Below are 15,245 nucleotides of genomic sequence, written 5' to 3'. Positions count from 1 at the left end.
AAACGTACAAATTGTCCTATTGCCGATGAATTAAAGGGAAAGTGCGAACACAGTTGGATCCCTGTAGAACAGAAAGGACCGTGGTGTAGCTACATTAGCTTCCATTTTTTACTTTTATTTAGGCTATGAATTGTGTTGTAGATTTGTTCATTGGAGTAAAAAAATAATAATAATTGCTGTGTGCATTGTGTGGTATGGATCTTTGCATGACTACAGTATTGAAATCAACCAATTGCTATGGATGTAGCAACAAAAATAAATAGAACCAAGAAATACCTCGTATGTTGAACTTTATTATGAATATGCATATTACGTCACGGACAAGCAGAGACATTTCCTGTCAACTGCATTTCTATTCAACCGATTGGTGTCATTCTACTGTTATCTACTGCTTGTTTTATTTCAATGTATTTACTGCACAAACATCATTGATAAAAGGTACTTAAATGTTAACTTTAAGAATTGAAAAATAACACAAAAAAAAAGTACATGCATAACATTCAGATTTCAAGCTCTCATTAAGTTCTCTTTCAGGAACCATCACAGGAAGTAAAAGCATGAAACTGATTAGATAAAACGCTGTCTCCGGCTCCACCATTTCCTTTGACAACATGTTCATTGGAGGTGGAGAGATGAGATACTTGGGCAGGAAGGTAACAATGCACTGTGGGAAAGCTGTGAGGCTGAGAACAGGAGGAACAGTCACGCAGTAGTGACAGGAAAACGGTAGCAATACATTTCATGTATCTTACTCTAGCACCGTACAGTAGAATCCCATGTCTGAGTTTAGGATTGGGCACAACATCGACACATGCCTCGCAAAGACGCCAAACTTATACGCATAATCATCTGTAAATTGTGACAAAGGTACAATTATCTTTCACTCAAATGTATCGTTTCCAACAAAACCACAACACTGGGACGCTCACCAGGGAACAGACAATTTAGTCGGATGTATTTTTGTCTAAATACAACCTCTCTTGCTTGTAGGCAACTGTTTTTTTTTTTTAAAGTAGTGACAAAATATTGTAATTGAATTTAAAGAAGATGTTTTTCTTTGACATGAACATGTAACATTTAAAGTAACAAATATGAACACATATTTTGATATTTGGAAATTTGCATATCTGAATTGAATAAAAATATGTATCATCAGGATATAGGTTCATGTATTAACTGTATGAATGTCCCATACATTACATCCAGGATGTTTGCATGGTCTGTATAAAGTAGTGAAACGGTTGTGCTGAAAGTCTTTGGTACAAACATGGCTTTTGGGATTCAGTCGTCTGTAACATGTTCACACTAAAAGCATGTATGATTCAAGTACATTGTCTCTGTCCACAAACTGAACTCTGTATAACAGGCAAAGACCATGCAAGGTCAAATCGAAAATAAAACATCAATTAAAAAAACAAGTTGATACGCATCATATCCTAGTTTCTTCATAAACAGTTTAACGTTTGGGTTTGAGGGACATTTTTACCCTGAGGTACATTTTCAGAAGAGGCACGACTTCAACATAATATAAATCCTTCTAGGTAGGTACAACAAAATACACATATCTTAGAAATCATTAATAGTATAAGTAATACAAGGCTTTAGTAGAGAAACAAAGACCAACTGGAAAACAGGAAATGTAGAATGAAGGACACGCACATTATAAGGAAAGATATAGGATGACATAAACAAACCAGTCAAGCTTCCACAGTGTGTGTGTGTGTGTGTGTGTGTGTGTGCGCGTGTGTAGGAAAGGGTGAAGATAGACATCTTCAGAAAGGCACAGAGCTTTAGAAAAAGCATTCATCTAGAACTCACTGTTAAAGTAGTGCCAAACACAGGTAAATAAACATCTACCAAAAAATATCTAGTTAATGAAATTGGCAAGAATTATAGGAAACAAATTGTAGGCAAATATGGGATCACAAAAAGTTAACCTGCATCAGGTACAATATGAAAAGGCCATTCTTACGGTGTGTTGTATACACGTGACTGAAATGATCAACAGTACTATCGTTAGTATGATACACTGCTTCATTCACCATATCATCCTGGTTGAGGACCTGACTGCTTCATTCACCATATCATCCTGGTTGAGGACCTGACTGCTTCATTCACCATATCATTCTGGTTGAGGACCTGACTGCTTCATTCACCATATCATCCTGGTTGAGGACCTGACTGCTTCATTCACCATATCATCCTGGTTGAGGACATTACTGAGGACTTGATGCAATGAGCTTCGAAATGAATCACAGACAATTATTGTTACAGCATGTTAAGTGCAGTAATGTAATGCAAGGCAAGTTATGACTGATGTTGACTGCACAACTGACTAAGTCATACCGAAGGTGAAAGACATTGATACTTCTTGTCACATTCAGTAACCATTATTCCAAGAGGCTGTTATAAAATGTCATGTAAATTAGAGGAGGTTTCGGTTGCCGAAAATGTTTTCCGGGTCCACGTATTCCTTAACGGACTTGAGCATCCCGACGCCCACGTTAGAGATGCTGTCCTTCATCCACTCCTTCCGAAGTTTCCCAACTGGAGAGAAAGAGGGAAGAAAAATAAAAACACCAAGGAGGCGAAATCAGCACGCCTGAATGCCCAGGTGGCTGCTGGGAGACAATCAATCTTGTTAGAGTGAGTGAATAAACAGAGGGTGATAAATGCTTTTATTCAGAGAGGAGAAATGTTTTGCATGGCATGATTTATGGAGCCCAAAAGCCTATCAAACTCATTAGGCTTTGTGTGTTTCCCGGCTGGCTCTGCCTTTCCTTCTCCCATTCTCCTCCCACAGACGTCACCATGCTGTGTGTGTGTGTGTGTGTGTGTGTGTGTGTGGGGGGGGGGGGGTTCTCCTCAGGCCGAATAAAACAGCCATAAAAGTCCAAGCGTGCCATGTTCAGCTGCACCCCCCCACACACCCCTTCTGGCTGTGGGCCACTGGAGGTGGAACAGCATGGGTCAGGCCTGGCCAGGATGCCCAGCAAGGTACCAAGACCAGCACTCTGCTCTACCAGCTGTCCAAACAGACACATTCCAGAGCCCCCCCCCCCCCCCAGGACCTATGCAGGGAGTCTGGAGCTTCTGGGAGAGGAACAGGTTGTCACTGGTCCCTGAGAGGGATACAGTCAACACCAAGAACCCAACACTGACCACAGGATGTCTGGAAGCCAGGGGTTTTCATGACTTACAAATGCTGCATTGAAAATGTTCAATCCACTGTCAGTTATAGAACGGCAATAGACTCCCGCATTTACGTCATTTAGCAGACGCTCTTATCCAGAGCGACCGCATCTCCTCAAATCGTGAATAAAAGGTCACAGCAACCTCACTCCTTTTGTCAGATAAACACACAATTCATTTAGTAAGTAAATAACGAGCAAACACAATGTTGAGGAAGCAAGATTCAATCTGAAAGCAACATTGGATCCTTGAAGAGTAGGAAACCAGCAGTGTGTTTGCTCAGTGTCTGGGTAAGGGTCAAGTGTAAGGTCACGCAGTTTTTAGAACAGCACACTAGTCTATAAAACAGGCCTGAGAATGGAATGAACTTGAACAGGAGCCACGAACAAATACTTTGGTAGTACACAGAGCATACAGAGCCTTCAGAAAGTATTTATACCCCTTATTACACATTTTGTTGTGTAACAGCTTGAATTCAAATAACACCCATCTACAAATAACACCCATCTACAAATAACACCCATCTACAAATAACACCCATCTACAAATAATACCCTGTCAAGTTGGTTGACAGCCATTTTCAAGTCTTGCCATAGATTTAAGGCGAAAAATCAGGAACATTCACTGTCGTCTCCAGTGTAGATTTGGCCTTAGCTCGATTTAACTTCTTTTCATCCAAATTATTATTTTATAATAAAAAAAATAAAAAAAACACTTGTCAGGCCTTGCCAATGACAAGCATACCCGTAACTTGATGCAGCCACCGCCATGCTTGAGAATATGATAGACCACTGCACCACTCTGCAAACTAAGGCACTGCATCGCAGTTGCTAGTTGTACCACTAGAGATCCTGGTTCGAGTTCAGGCTCTGTCGCAGCCGGGAGACGCGTGGGGCGGCGCACAATTGGCCCAGCGTTGTCCGGGTTAGGGGAGGGTTTGGCCGGCAGGGATGTCCTTGTCCCATCGCGCTCTAGCTACTCGTGTGGCGGGCCGGGCGCAGTGCACACTGACACGGTCGCCAGGTGTATGGCGTTTCCTCCGACACATTAGTGTGGCTGGCTTCCTTAGTTAAGAGGGCATTGTGTCAAGAAGCAGTGCGGCTCGGCAGGGTCGTGTTTTGGAGGACGCATGGCTCTCGAGCCTCGCCTCTCCCGAGTCCGTACGGGAGTTGCAGCGATGAGACAAGACTAACTGCCAATTGGATATCACGAAATTGGTGAGAAAAAGGGGTAAAAGTAATTTAAAAAAAAATGTCAACCTTGACGAGTGGTACTCAGTGATGTGTTGTGTTTGTCTCAAACAAAAAAAGAATTTCCTTGCCACATTTTTTGCAGTTTTACTTTTTGCCTTACTGGAAACAGGAATACTTTTATTCTGTACAGGATAAAAAAATTTCACTCTGTCAATTAGGTTAGTATTGTGGAGTAATTACAATGTTGTTGATCCATCCTCAGAGTTTTTAATGGCTGTGATAGGAGAACTAACTATTTTAAAGTCACAATTGGCTTCATGGTGAAATCCCTGAGCCGTTTCCTTCCTCCCCAGCACCTGAGTTAGGAAGGACACCTGTTACTTTGTAGTGACTGGGTGTATTGATAAACCATCCAAATGTGTCATTAAAAACTTCACAACGCTCAGAGATATTCAATGTCTGCTTGTTTAGCTATACCTTTGAGCATGGTGAATCAATACACCCAGTCCCTACAAATACTCCGGCATCTACGTTAGGAAGGACGCCTGTAAGGTAGGAAACCGCTCAGGGATTTCACAATGATGCCAATGGTGACATTAAAACAGTTTAATGTCTGTGATAGAATAGGAGGATGGATCAACAACATTGTAGTTACTCCACAATACTAACCTAAATGACAGAGTGAAAAGGACAAAGCCTCTACAGAATAAAAATATTCCAAAACAGGCACCAAATTTAAACTGAAAAAATGTGGCAAAGAAATTAACTTTATGTCCTGAATAGAAAGCTTTATGTTTGGGGCAAATCCAACACAACACAGCACTGAGTACCACTCATCATATTTCCAAGAATGGTGTTGGCTGCAGTTTATGGGTATGTATGCTTGTCATCGGCAAGGACTGGGGAGTTTTTCAGGTTAAAAATGAAACGGAATAGAGCTAAGCACAGGCAAAATCCTAGAGGAAAACCTGGTTCAGTCTGCTTTCCAACAGACACTGGGAGACAAATTCACCTTTCAGCAGGATAATAACCTAAAACACAAGACCAAATCTACACTGGGGTTGCTTACCAAGAGAACAAATGTATGTTCCTGAGTGACCTAGTTACAGTTTTGACTTAAATATCTATGGCAAGACTGGAAAATGGCTGTCTAGCAATGATCAACAACCAATTTGACAAGAGGTTGAACAATATAAAACAGAATAATGTGTAAATATTGGTGTGCAAAGCGCTAAGAGACTTACCCAGAAAGACTCACAGCTGTAATCGCTGCCAAATGTGATTGTAACATGTAATGACTCAGGGGGTGGAATACTTCTCTCTGCACACCCTGACCTCGTGTAAACACAGGTTAGAATAATGTAGATTTCCTGTGGTGGCCCCTCCCACCTTGCCTTCACAGACTACATCGGTTTTCTTTGCTACACACCCCAGTGAGACTAGTTCCATTTGTCATGTGTTGATTGTGGGCAGACAAACCGCCTGTCTGCGCCCAGATAGCAGGCTGTTATTAATCACAATTACAGAGCGGGCCTCGCACCCAGGAGCTGCATCAATATCCCCTCCTCCCGGCTGCACACCCTCCTACTCAGCCCTGGCTGGCTGGCTGGGTGGCTGGCTGGGTGGGTGGGTGGCTGGCTGGGTGGCTGGCTGGGTGGCTGGCTGGCTGGGTGGCTGGCTGGGTGGCTGGCGGCCCACCATTTGGAGGGCAGTAAATACTGGGTGATAACAGCAACATCATTTACCCTGGCCCACTGCCTTCTTATATTAGCAATCTGTTCATTTTTAACCTTCCCCACCTTCAGGAGAAATTGTGATTTAATATTGCAGCTGATTCACTGCGTGCTGTTTCTGACAGCCGTGATGAATAGCCTGAAGTGATGTATGAAAACAGACGAGGCGCCTGGCAATATAGATGAGGCAGCCATTAGGGTTTGCCCTGATAGTTGTTTCACACTCGCTCCCCTGCTCACGTTTCATTTGGCCTGTGTTGAAATGAACAAAGAGCCATTTCTCTGTACTGTGGGAAACTTTGGAGGTGTGAAGGAAGCAATGAATGATCTCCAAGCCAAAACAGGAGGTTTAGAAAAAGACTGGCTCACTTCTATACAGCAGCACAGAGCCTGACAGACTGCCTTCACGGGACTTTAAACCACTGCCGTGCCGCCCATCCACGGGACTTTAAACCACTGCCGTGCCGCCCATCCACGGGACTTTAAACCACTGCCGTGCCGCCCATCCACGGGACTTTAAACCACTGCCGTGCCGCCCATCCACGGGACTTTAAACCACTGCCGTGCCGTCCATCCACGGGACTTTAAACCACTGCCGTGCCGTCCATCCATGGGACTTTAAACCACTGCCGTGCCGTCCATCGACGTAAGTGAATTGGCAAGTGAATTTTATGAATTTGTAGGTTTTGATATGAAGAAATGTTGGAAAAAGCTGAAATGGCTAGACGTAGGGGCGTGGCTAGACGTAGGGGCGTGGCTAGACGTAGGGGCGTGGCTAGACGTAGGGGCGTGGCTAGACGTAGGGGTGTTCACTTGACTACCTCCATGGTGATGCGAGAGACTTCCTCCATTGGCTAGGATCTCCTCTCTGGCAGCATGCTGGGAAAGGACAATATCAATAAACACATCATTTAACTATCACCTTAAACTATGGTTGTGTATTTTCCCTCCTGAGGTGTAACGTTTCAGGGTAGATATAATGCATGTCTCTGAGCGGTTAGGCAGTACAGATGTGGAGTGCTCCGTAGATTTACCTCCACTTGTTGGTATGTGTGTACTGGATCCGCCAGTCCTCTGTAGTTGAAGGCAAAGTAGAAGTATATACATGCACCAGAGTCATAGGTCTGAGTCACTCTGCAAGACAGGAGAAAAGGGTTTTAAACGCCATGATATACGCAACAGAAAATATACGCTTTTCCATCACTCGTCCCTCTGTAATTTATCTCCACGAGTCTACAGAGGGAAATGTCGAATTTGTTTAACCAAAATCCATTTTGTAACAATTAATGCAATTTGAAGATAATTTGAATCAGAGGGCAGGCAGACTGAGCTGAGAGGCAGACTGAGCTGAGAGGCAGACTGAGCTGAGAGGCAGACTGAGCTGAGAGGCAGACTGAGCTGAGAGGCAGACTGAGCTGAGAGGCAGACTGAGCTGAGAGGCAGAGGCAGACTGAGCTGAGAGGCAGAGGCAGACTGAGCTGAGAGGCAGAGGCAGACTGAGCTGAGAGGCAGACTGAGCTGAGAGGCAGACTGAGCTGAGAGGCAGACTGAGCTGAGAGGCAGACTGAGCTGAGAGGCAGACTGAGCTGAGAGGCAGACTGAGCTGAGAGGCAGACTGAGCTGAGAGGCAGACTGAGCTGAGAGGCAGACTGAGCTGAGAGGCAGACTGAGCTGAGAGGCAGGGCTTTCCCTCTGAACCTAATTCTCCCTCATGGTTGCTGAGAAGCGGAGGAGAGGTGCATTGGATCTACCACCTTGAAGAACACCCCATTATCAGGACATTAAAATGGCCATCAGTACACTCCGATTGGATTCTCTGGGCTACAATGGTTCACAACACAACATGCTTCAACACTGACTGTCCATGATTGGCTTAAAGATTGTTCCTTTCACATGAATATGCAACAAGAAGCTATAATTATTACTGTGACATTTTTTTTGCACCGTTCAAAAGATGAAAACAATGCAGGGGCTATTTGGATTAGCTATTTGTTTCTTTTTCAAGAAGTGCAGGGCTAATGTGACAAAATGAATGTTTGATTCCCTTATCATTAACAATCGATGGATATCATCCATCTTAGTAGGCATGTGTATATTTACTATAGCTCTCTCTAACCAGGGTCAAAATGTCTGCATTGAAAATGAAACTAGACCCTTATAATGCAACACTGTGCCTCAGGGATGGAAACAGCGTATAAGTGATTTTTCCTGTTTCTTTTCTGTGCCTTTTCGTTCTAATATTCCCTTTTGTTGTGGGGAGAGCTGTTGTTCCGGTGACCTGGCCTATCACTCAGCGGGTGCGCTGGCTTCTAGAGGTTAAACGGACAAATCAATCTTGTTGACAGACTGCAGACGGGAAATGAATGGCTGAAACATAATCAGGTTGGGCCCTAATTTGTCCCCAGTGAGCAAGAAGCAGGCAATGTGTGTGTTGCCAGGTCACACAGGAAGGTTACAGGATTCCTCTCCTGTCTGGTCACACTACAGGCCCACTCATAGCAGAGAACACATTTTAGATGATTGATCATATCCTATGACTCTAACACAATGGTCCAACACAGATTTTTTCAAACTACCTACAGCCCCCCGCACGGCCCACAGCCCCCCACACGGCCTACTGACCCCCTGCACGGCCCACAGCCCCCCGCATGGCCTACCGCCCCCCTGCACGACCCACAGTCCCCCGCACGGCCCACCGCCCACCCCACCGCCCCCCCCCCCCTCCGCACGGCCCACCGTCCCCCGCACGGCCCACCGTCCCCCGCACGGCCTACAGTCGTTGAATCATCTAGCTGGAGACAGGCCTTACGTAGAGGTTATGCAGAGGTTGTTTAAGATGACCTCCACAATGCCAGCAAGTGTGTTTTAGCAAGGAACAGAGACAGGTGCTAAACGTACCTGCATGAGGTCAAAGGTTGAAACTTGACTCCTCTTTCTCTACACTCTCTGACAATTCTCTCTTTGACATTCTGGCAAAGGTCCAATACCCTGAAGAAAGACAACACAGGAAACATCATGAAGATAATACCCTGAAGACAGACAACACAGGAAACGTATCATGAAGACGTGATGAAAGCCATGTCTGTTTCACATATGACACCCTATTGCCTACAGAGTCCTATAGGCCCTGGTCAAAAGTAGGGCACTAAATAGGGAGCTATAGTAGTGCATTAAATAGGGAATAGGCTGCACAACACCATGATTTCACACAGTATAACAGGAGACGCTAAGCTATCAGTTTGAGAAAAGGTGACCTCTGGCCATGAACAGTGGAGTACATTGACAGACAGAGAGAGTGGAGACTGTAGCAGTGCTAGGTAGACTGCATTATGGAGACTGCAGCAGTGCTAGGTAGACTGCACTATGGAGACTGCAGCAGTGCTAGGTAGACTGCATTATGGAGACTGCAGCAGTGCTAGGTAGACTGCATTATGGAGACTGTAGCAGTGCTAGGTAGACGGCACTATGGAGACTGCAGCAGTGCTCGGTAGACTGCACTATGGAGACTGCAGCAGTGCTAGGTAGACTGCACTATGGAGACTGCAGCAGTGCTAGGTAGACTGCACTATGGAGACTGCAGCAGTGCTAGGTAGACTGCACTATGGAGACTGCAGCAGTGCTAGGTAGACTGCACTATGGAGACTGCAGCAGTGCTAGGTAGACTGCACTATGGAGACTGCAGCAGTGCTAGGTAGACTGCACTATGGAGACTGCAGCAGTGCTAGGTAGACTGCACTATAGAGACTGCAGCAGTGCTAGGCAGACTAGCAGTGCTAGGTAGACTGAACTATGGAGACTGCAGCAGTGCTAGGTAGACTGCACTATAGAGACTGCAGCAGTGCTAGGTAGACTGTAGCAGTGCTAGGTAGACTGAACTATGGAGACTGTAGCAGTGCTAGGTAGCTGTAGCTGGGAGAGACTGGCTCACTCTCCTCTAGGCATGTGCAGCAGAGTGTGGAGAGATGGAGGAGGGGTAATGATCCCTGAACATTTGCTGGTCTGCACGCCTGATCCCTGGCCCCCCCCTCAGGCAGTCTACACAGTGGAACACTGAGCATGCCTGTGTTGGTGTCTGAGTGTGAAAGAGAGAGGGGGGGGTGGGGCATCCTCATGTGTGGGAAGAACTGTGGTTTTCTAACGGGAAGGGTTTTACACCGAATTAACAGGCTGACCCAATAATGTTGGAGATTCATGGTCCATCTGTGTCCTACTGGCCGTGTCTCACTCCATTCCTCTCTCCCCCAGCAGTGTCAGGAGGTCTTCCTTCCCACACACACAACCAGTTCATGGAGGGAGAAGGCAGGTGTGTATGAGAGAGAGTGGGAGAGGGTGCTGAGCTCTTCAAAATGACTGTGTGAGAAGAGTGTCGCACCATCAGAGATACTTGTCCATTCACAAAAAGGTTCAACTTTACCTGTCCCAAGGCACCGATGTCTCAAAGGATTCTGCGACCACACAGTAGTCCATCCCCAAGTCCTGTTGATAAAAGACAAGAACAAATTAACACAAGTATTTCTGTACTATTTGGATGTTTTTTTTTTTTTTTTAAGAGGACAATATATGAGGAAAAAAACAAGTTACTAAATGGTATTTCACAAATAAATAAAAAAATTAATAAACTGCGATTTTCACTGTGGAAATTACTGGTGCCGTGATAGCGAGGATGACAACATGCCATCCCTGACTAAACGGGGAGCTCAGACATCTCAGAGGTCTCATTCTGCAGCCTTTGTTTATTTAACATTTTATTTAAACTAGGCAAGTCAGTTAAGAACAAATTCTTATTTACAGTGACGGCCTACCCCGGCCAAACCCTCCCCTAACCCGGCCAAACCCTAACCCGGATGACGCTGGGCCAATTGTGCGCCGCCCTATGGGACTCCCAATCACGGCCGGTTGTGATACAGTGTATGTGTTCCTTCTATCTCTGGACACTGGGAGAAGAGGGGAGAACACATGGGAACAGAGGAGAAGGAGGAGGAGAGGGGAGAACACATGGGAACAGAGGAGGAGGAGAAGGAGGGGAGAACACATGGGAACAGAGGAGAAGGAAGGGAGAACACATGGGAACAGAGGAGAAGGAAGGGAGAACACATGGGAACAGAGGAGGAGAAGGGAGAACACATGGGAACAGAGGAGGAGAAGGGAGAACACATGGGAACAGAGGAGGAGAAGGGAGAACACATGGGAACAGAGGAGGAGAAGGGAGAACACATGGGAACAGAGGAGGAGAAGGGAGAACACATGGGAACAGAGGAGGAGAAGGGAGAACACATGGGAACAGAGGAGGAGAAGGGAGAACACATGGGAACAGAGGAGGAGAAGGGAGAACACATGGGAACAGAGGAGGAGAAGGGAGAACACATGGGAACAGAGGAGGAGAAGGGAGAACACATGGGAACAGAGGAGGAGAAGGGAGAACACATGGGAACAGAGGAGGAGAAGGGAGAACACATGGGAACAGAGGAGGAGAAGGGAGAACACATGGGAACAGAGGAGGAGAAGGGAGAACACATGGGAACAGAGGAGGAGAAGGGAGAACACATGGGAACAGAGGAGGAGAGGGGAGAACACATGGGAACAGAGGAGGAGAAGGAGGAGAGGGGAGAACACATGGGAACAGAGGGGGAGAAGGAGGAGAGGGGAGAACACATGGGAACAGAGGAGGAGAAGGAGAAGAGGGGAGAACACATGGGAACAGAGGAGGAGAAGGAGAAGAGGGGAGAACACATGGGAACAGAGGAGAAGGAGGAGGAGAGGGGAGAACACATGGGAACAGAGGAGAAGGAGGAGGAGAGGGGAGAACACATGGGAACAGAGGAGGAGGAGAAGGAGGAGAGGGGAGAACACATGGGAACAGAGGAGGAGAGGGGAGAACACATGGGAACAGAGGAGGAGAAGGGAGAACACATGGGAACAGAGGAGGAGAAGGGAGAACACATGGGAACAGAGGAGGAGAAGGAGGAGAGGGGAGAACACATGGGAACAGAGGAGGAGAGGGGAGAACACATGGGAACAGAGGAGGAGAAGGGAGAACACATGGGAACAGAGGAGGAGAAGGAGGAGAGGGGAGAACACATGGGAACAGAGGAGGAGAAGGAGGAGAGGGGAGAACACATGGGAACAGAGGGGGAGGAGAAGGAGGAGAGGGGAGAACACATGGGAACAGAGGAGGAGAAGGGAGAACACATGGGAACAGAGGAGGAGAAGGAGGAGAGGGGAGAACACATGGGAACAGAGGAGGAGAAGGAGGAGAGGGGAGAACACATGGGAACAGAGGGGGAGGAGAAGGAGGAGAGGTGAGAACACATGGGAACAGAGGAGGAGAAGGGAGAACACATGGGAACAGAGGAGGAGAAGGAGGAGAGGGGAGAACACATGGGAACAGAGGAGGAGAAGGAGGAGAGGGGAGAACACATGGGAACAGAGGGGGAGGAGAAGGAGGAGAGGGGAGAACACATGGGAAGAGGGGGAGGAGAAGGAGGAGAGGGGAGAACACATGGGAACAGGGGGAGGAGAAGGAGAGGGGAGAACACATGGGAACAGAGGAGGAGAAGGAGGAGAGGGGAGAACACATGGGAACAGAGGAGGAGAAGGAGGAGAGGGGAGAACACATGGGAACAGAGGAGGAGGAGAGGGGAGAACACATGGGAACAGAGGAGGAGGAGAGGGGAGAACACATGGGAATAGAGGAGGAGGAGAGGGGAGAACACATGGGAACAGAGGAGGAGAAGGGAGAACACATGGGAACAGAGGAGGAGAAGGGAGAACACATGGGAACAGAGGAGGAGAAGGAGGAGAGGGGAGATTGATTTACATAAGCATTTCACTACACTCGCAATAACATCTGCTAACCATGTGTATGTGTCCAATACAATTTGATTTGAGAAGAGGGGGAGAATAGAGGGGGAGAATAGAGGGGGAGAAGTGACCCACCCGGAGGTAAGCGATGACAAAGGTCAGTATGTAGCCTCTCTGCCCATTGTCCTCTCCAGCTGCCAGGCCCCTGGAAACAGATAACAGGGTTCATATTTAAAAACAGGTTCCTCTCTGGCCCGGTCAAGTCCCTCTGACCACAGATGCCGGTGGTGCCTGTCACTTCCCCAATGCACAGGTCAATGATTGGATCTCCATGCATCCCTGCAAGTCACCCACACATCCATCACCCGCCACGGGTAATCAAATGTTAATCTAATACTATAACTAAATCAGGAAGTGCTCATTAGGAAATCACTGTATTGATTTAGCTGTTCTTTTCTCCCCTTGTTTCTTAAAAACAAACAGAAATATCCCTTACAGACCCAGCCAATCGATCACAGGCTCTCGACAGGCGATGGTTGACTTGAAATAATGGAAAAAACTTTAAAAAAAAAGAAAAATCACCGTCTGGTAGGTGAGGTCTTTTCAATGATTAAACTCATGAATTGTTTAGAAATCTTGCCTGAGGGCACTAAGCCTGTGACCTGAGGAATGGACTGGAAGCTGTGCACTGGGCCAGGGACTTACACAATCCATAGGGTCACCAGCAATATAATGGAATTTGTCATTAGGTGGCGTTTTAATGAAAGGTTTGTTTATGATGACTATGTCCCCTCCAAATACTACCACTGCACAATCCCCCGTTCCCTGATACGTGTAAATATTGGACTATAAATTGTGCTTTCCTGTATTATTGTGATGCTAAACATGTTTATTCTATTCAGCCATTTACTTTATGTTCCTATATTTGATTATTTATTATTGTTGTTGTTGCATTGTTGAGGAGGAACCTACAAGTAATTATTTCATTGGACGGTGTACCCCACGTGTGTCCTGTTTGGACGGTGTACCCCACGTGTGTCCTGTTTGGACGGTGTACCCCACGTGTGTCCTGTACATACGACTAATAAAACTTGAAACTAGGATAGTGTGTCCTGTACATACGACTAATAAAACTTGAAACTAGGACGGTGTGTCCAGGGAAGGAGGGAGTGAGTTGCTACAGAATGATCTGGTTCTTCTGTAATGGTGTGAAACCGTGTGGCTCCTGGCAGGCTGGGGCCCAGCAGCCCTCAGGCACCTCAGACAGGGGTCGGGGCCCAGCCCAGCAGCCCTCAGACAGGGGTCGGGGCCCAGCCCAGCAGCCCTCAGACAGGGGTCGGGGCCCAGCCCAGCAGCCCTCAGACAGGGGTCGGGGCCCAGCCCAGCAGCCCTCAGACAGGGGTCGGGGCCCAGCCCAGCAGCCCTCAGACAGGGGTCGGGGCCCAGCCCAGCAGCCCTCAGACAGGGGTCGGGGCCCAGCCCAGCAGCCCTCAGACAGGGGTCGGGGCCCAGCCCAGCAGCCCTCAGACAGGGGTCGGGGCCCAGCCCAGCAGCCCTCAGACAGGGGCTTCGCAGCACCGCTTCACTACCAAGTCCCTACTCACTGACTCCTTTGGGACAACACACACACACACACACTTGTGTATATTGATTCGTTTTGCCTTTCAGTTGTCTACAGGGTCGTTACGAAGGGCAAAGAGAGACAAAATGTTTCCTGAATTCCACGAATGCAAGAGAATTGAACATGTAGGGAAAGTCAGAGGAACCCAGGTTTGTGGCTGTTGTAGCTTAAGTAGAAGACCTATTGAATGGAGAATCCCTCTCCAGCTGATAGATCACCTATTTCCACCAACTTACCCAAATGTTGCTGCGATGTCGTAAACTTGTTTTTCATGCTGCAGGACCCTCTCGCGGTCCCCTTCAAACAGAAGGGTGGCAACCACTAACTGGTGGGGGTCAAAACCCTTCAACTGGGGTAAACAGGGAAATAACCATTTAACACTTTCCAAAAAAGTACAAATTACATAAAGAGGAGTTAGGATTCCTGCCAAAGCATTAAGAACGCGTTACCTTGGTGATGTAAAACTTCTTTAACCCTTCAACAAAATGTGTGAAAATGGACGACACTTGAGGTTTCAGGGCATGACCTGTGGAAATAGAAAGAGGGTCAAGTCCCTCAACTCAAAGCCAAGTAGACCTCTGTCTTTTGGACAATACAGTTAAAAGAAACCACTGATGTCGGATATTCACACATTTGGTCTCACTTAGCCCGCCCATCTCCTCCAGGACTCCAACAGGGCAGCAGTCACATTTATTTGGGTTTGGG

The 15,245-nt window shown here is 46.9% G+C and overlaps 1 protein-coding gene across 3 annotated transcripts in view; it reads right to left on the bottom strand.

The window, feature by feature from the left end:
- Positions 1 to 273: 273 nt before the first annotated feature.
- LOC115155483 (alkyldihydroxyacetonephosphate synthase, peroxisomal) overlaps positions 274 to 15,245 on the bottom strand; it is a 33,442-nt gene continuing 18,470 nt past the window's right edge. Inside the window, exons 13-21 of one of the 3 annotated variants that reach the window (XR_003868086.1) lie at positions 14,990 to 15,066; positions 14,777 to 14,889; positions 13,055 to 13,124; positions 10,533 to 10,594; positions 9,017 to 9,106; positions 7,153 to 7,252; positions 6,940 to 6,997; positions 2,216 to 2,547; positions 274 to 2,101 (exon numbers count right to left, since the gene is read on the bottom strand). Coding sequence is in view for 2 of the 3 variants with exons in the window: in XM_029702117.1 (XP_029557977.1) it covers positions 2,426 to 2,547; positions 6,940 to 6,997; positions 7,153 to 7,252; positions 9,017 to 9,106; positions 10,533 to 10,594; positions 13,055 to 13,124; positions 14,777 to 14,889; positions 14,990 to 15,066 (692 nt within the window). In the remaining variant the exon portion in view is untranslated. Of the gene's footprint in view, positions 2,548 to 6,939; positions 6,998 to 7,152; positions 7,253 to 9,016; positions 9,107 to 10,532; positions 10,595 to 13,054; positions 13,125 to 14,776; positions 14,890 to 14,989; positions 15,067 to 15,245 lie in introns of all 3 variants that reach the window. The other 2 variants (XM_029702117.1, XM_029702118.1) reach the window with 2 other exon arrangements.

Source organism: Salmo trutta, chromosome 20 (assembly GCF_901001165.1).
Source record: "Salmo trutta chromosome 20, fSalTru1.1, whole genome shotgun sequence".
Lineage (NCBI taxonomy): Eukaryota > Metazoa > Chordata > Actinopteri > Salmoniformes > Salmonidae > Salmo > Salmo trutta.
The sequence above is the reverse complement of the archived record's forward strand: the minus strand, read 5'-3'. Positions and strand labels throughout refer to the sequence as shown.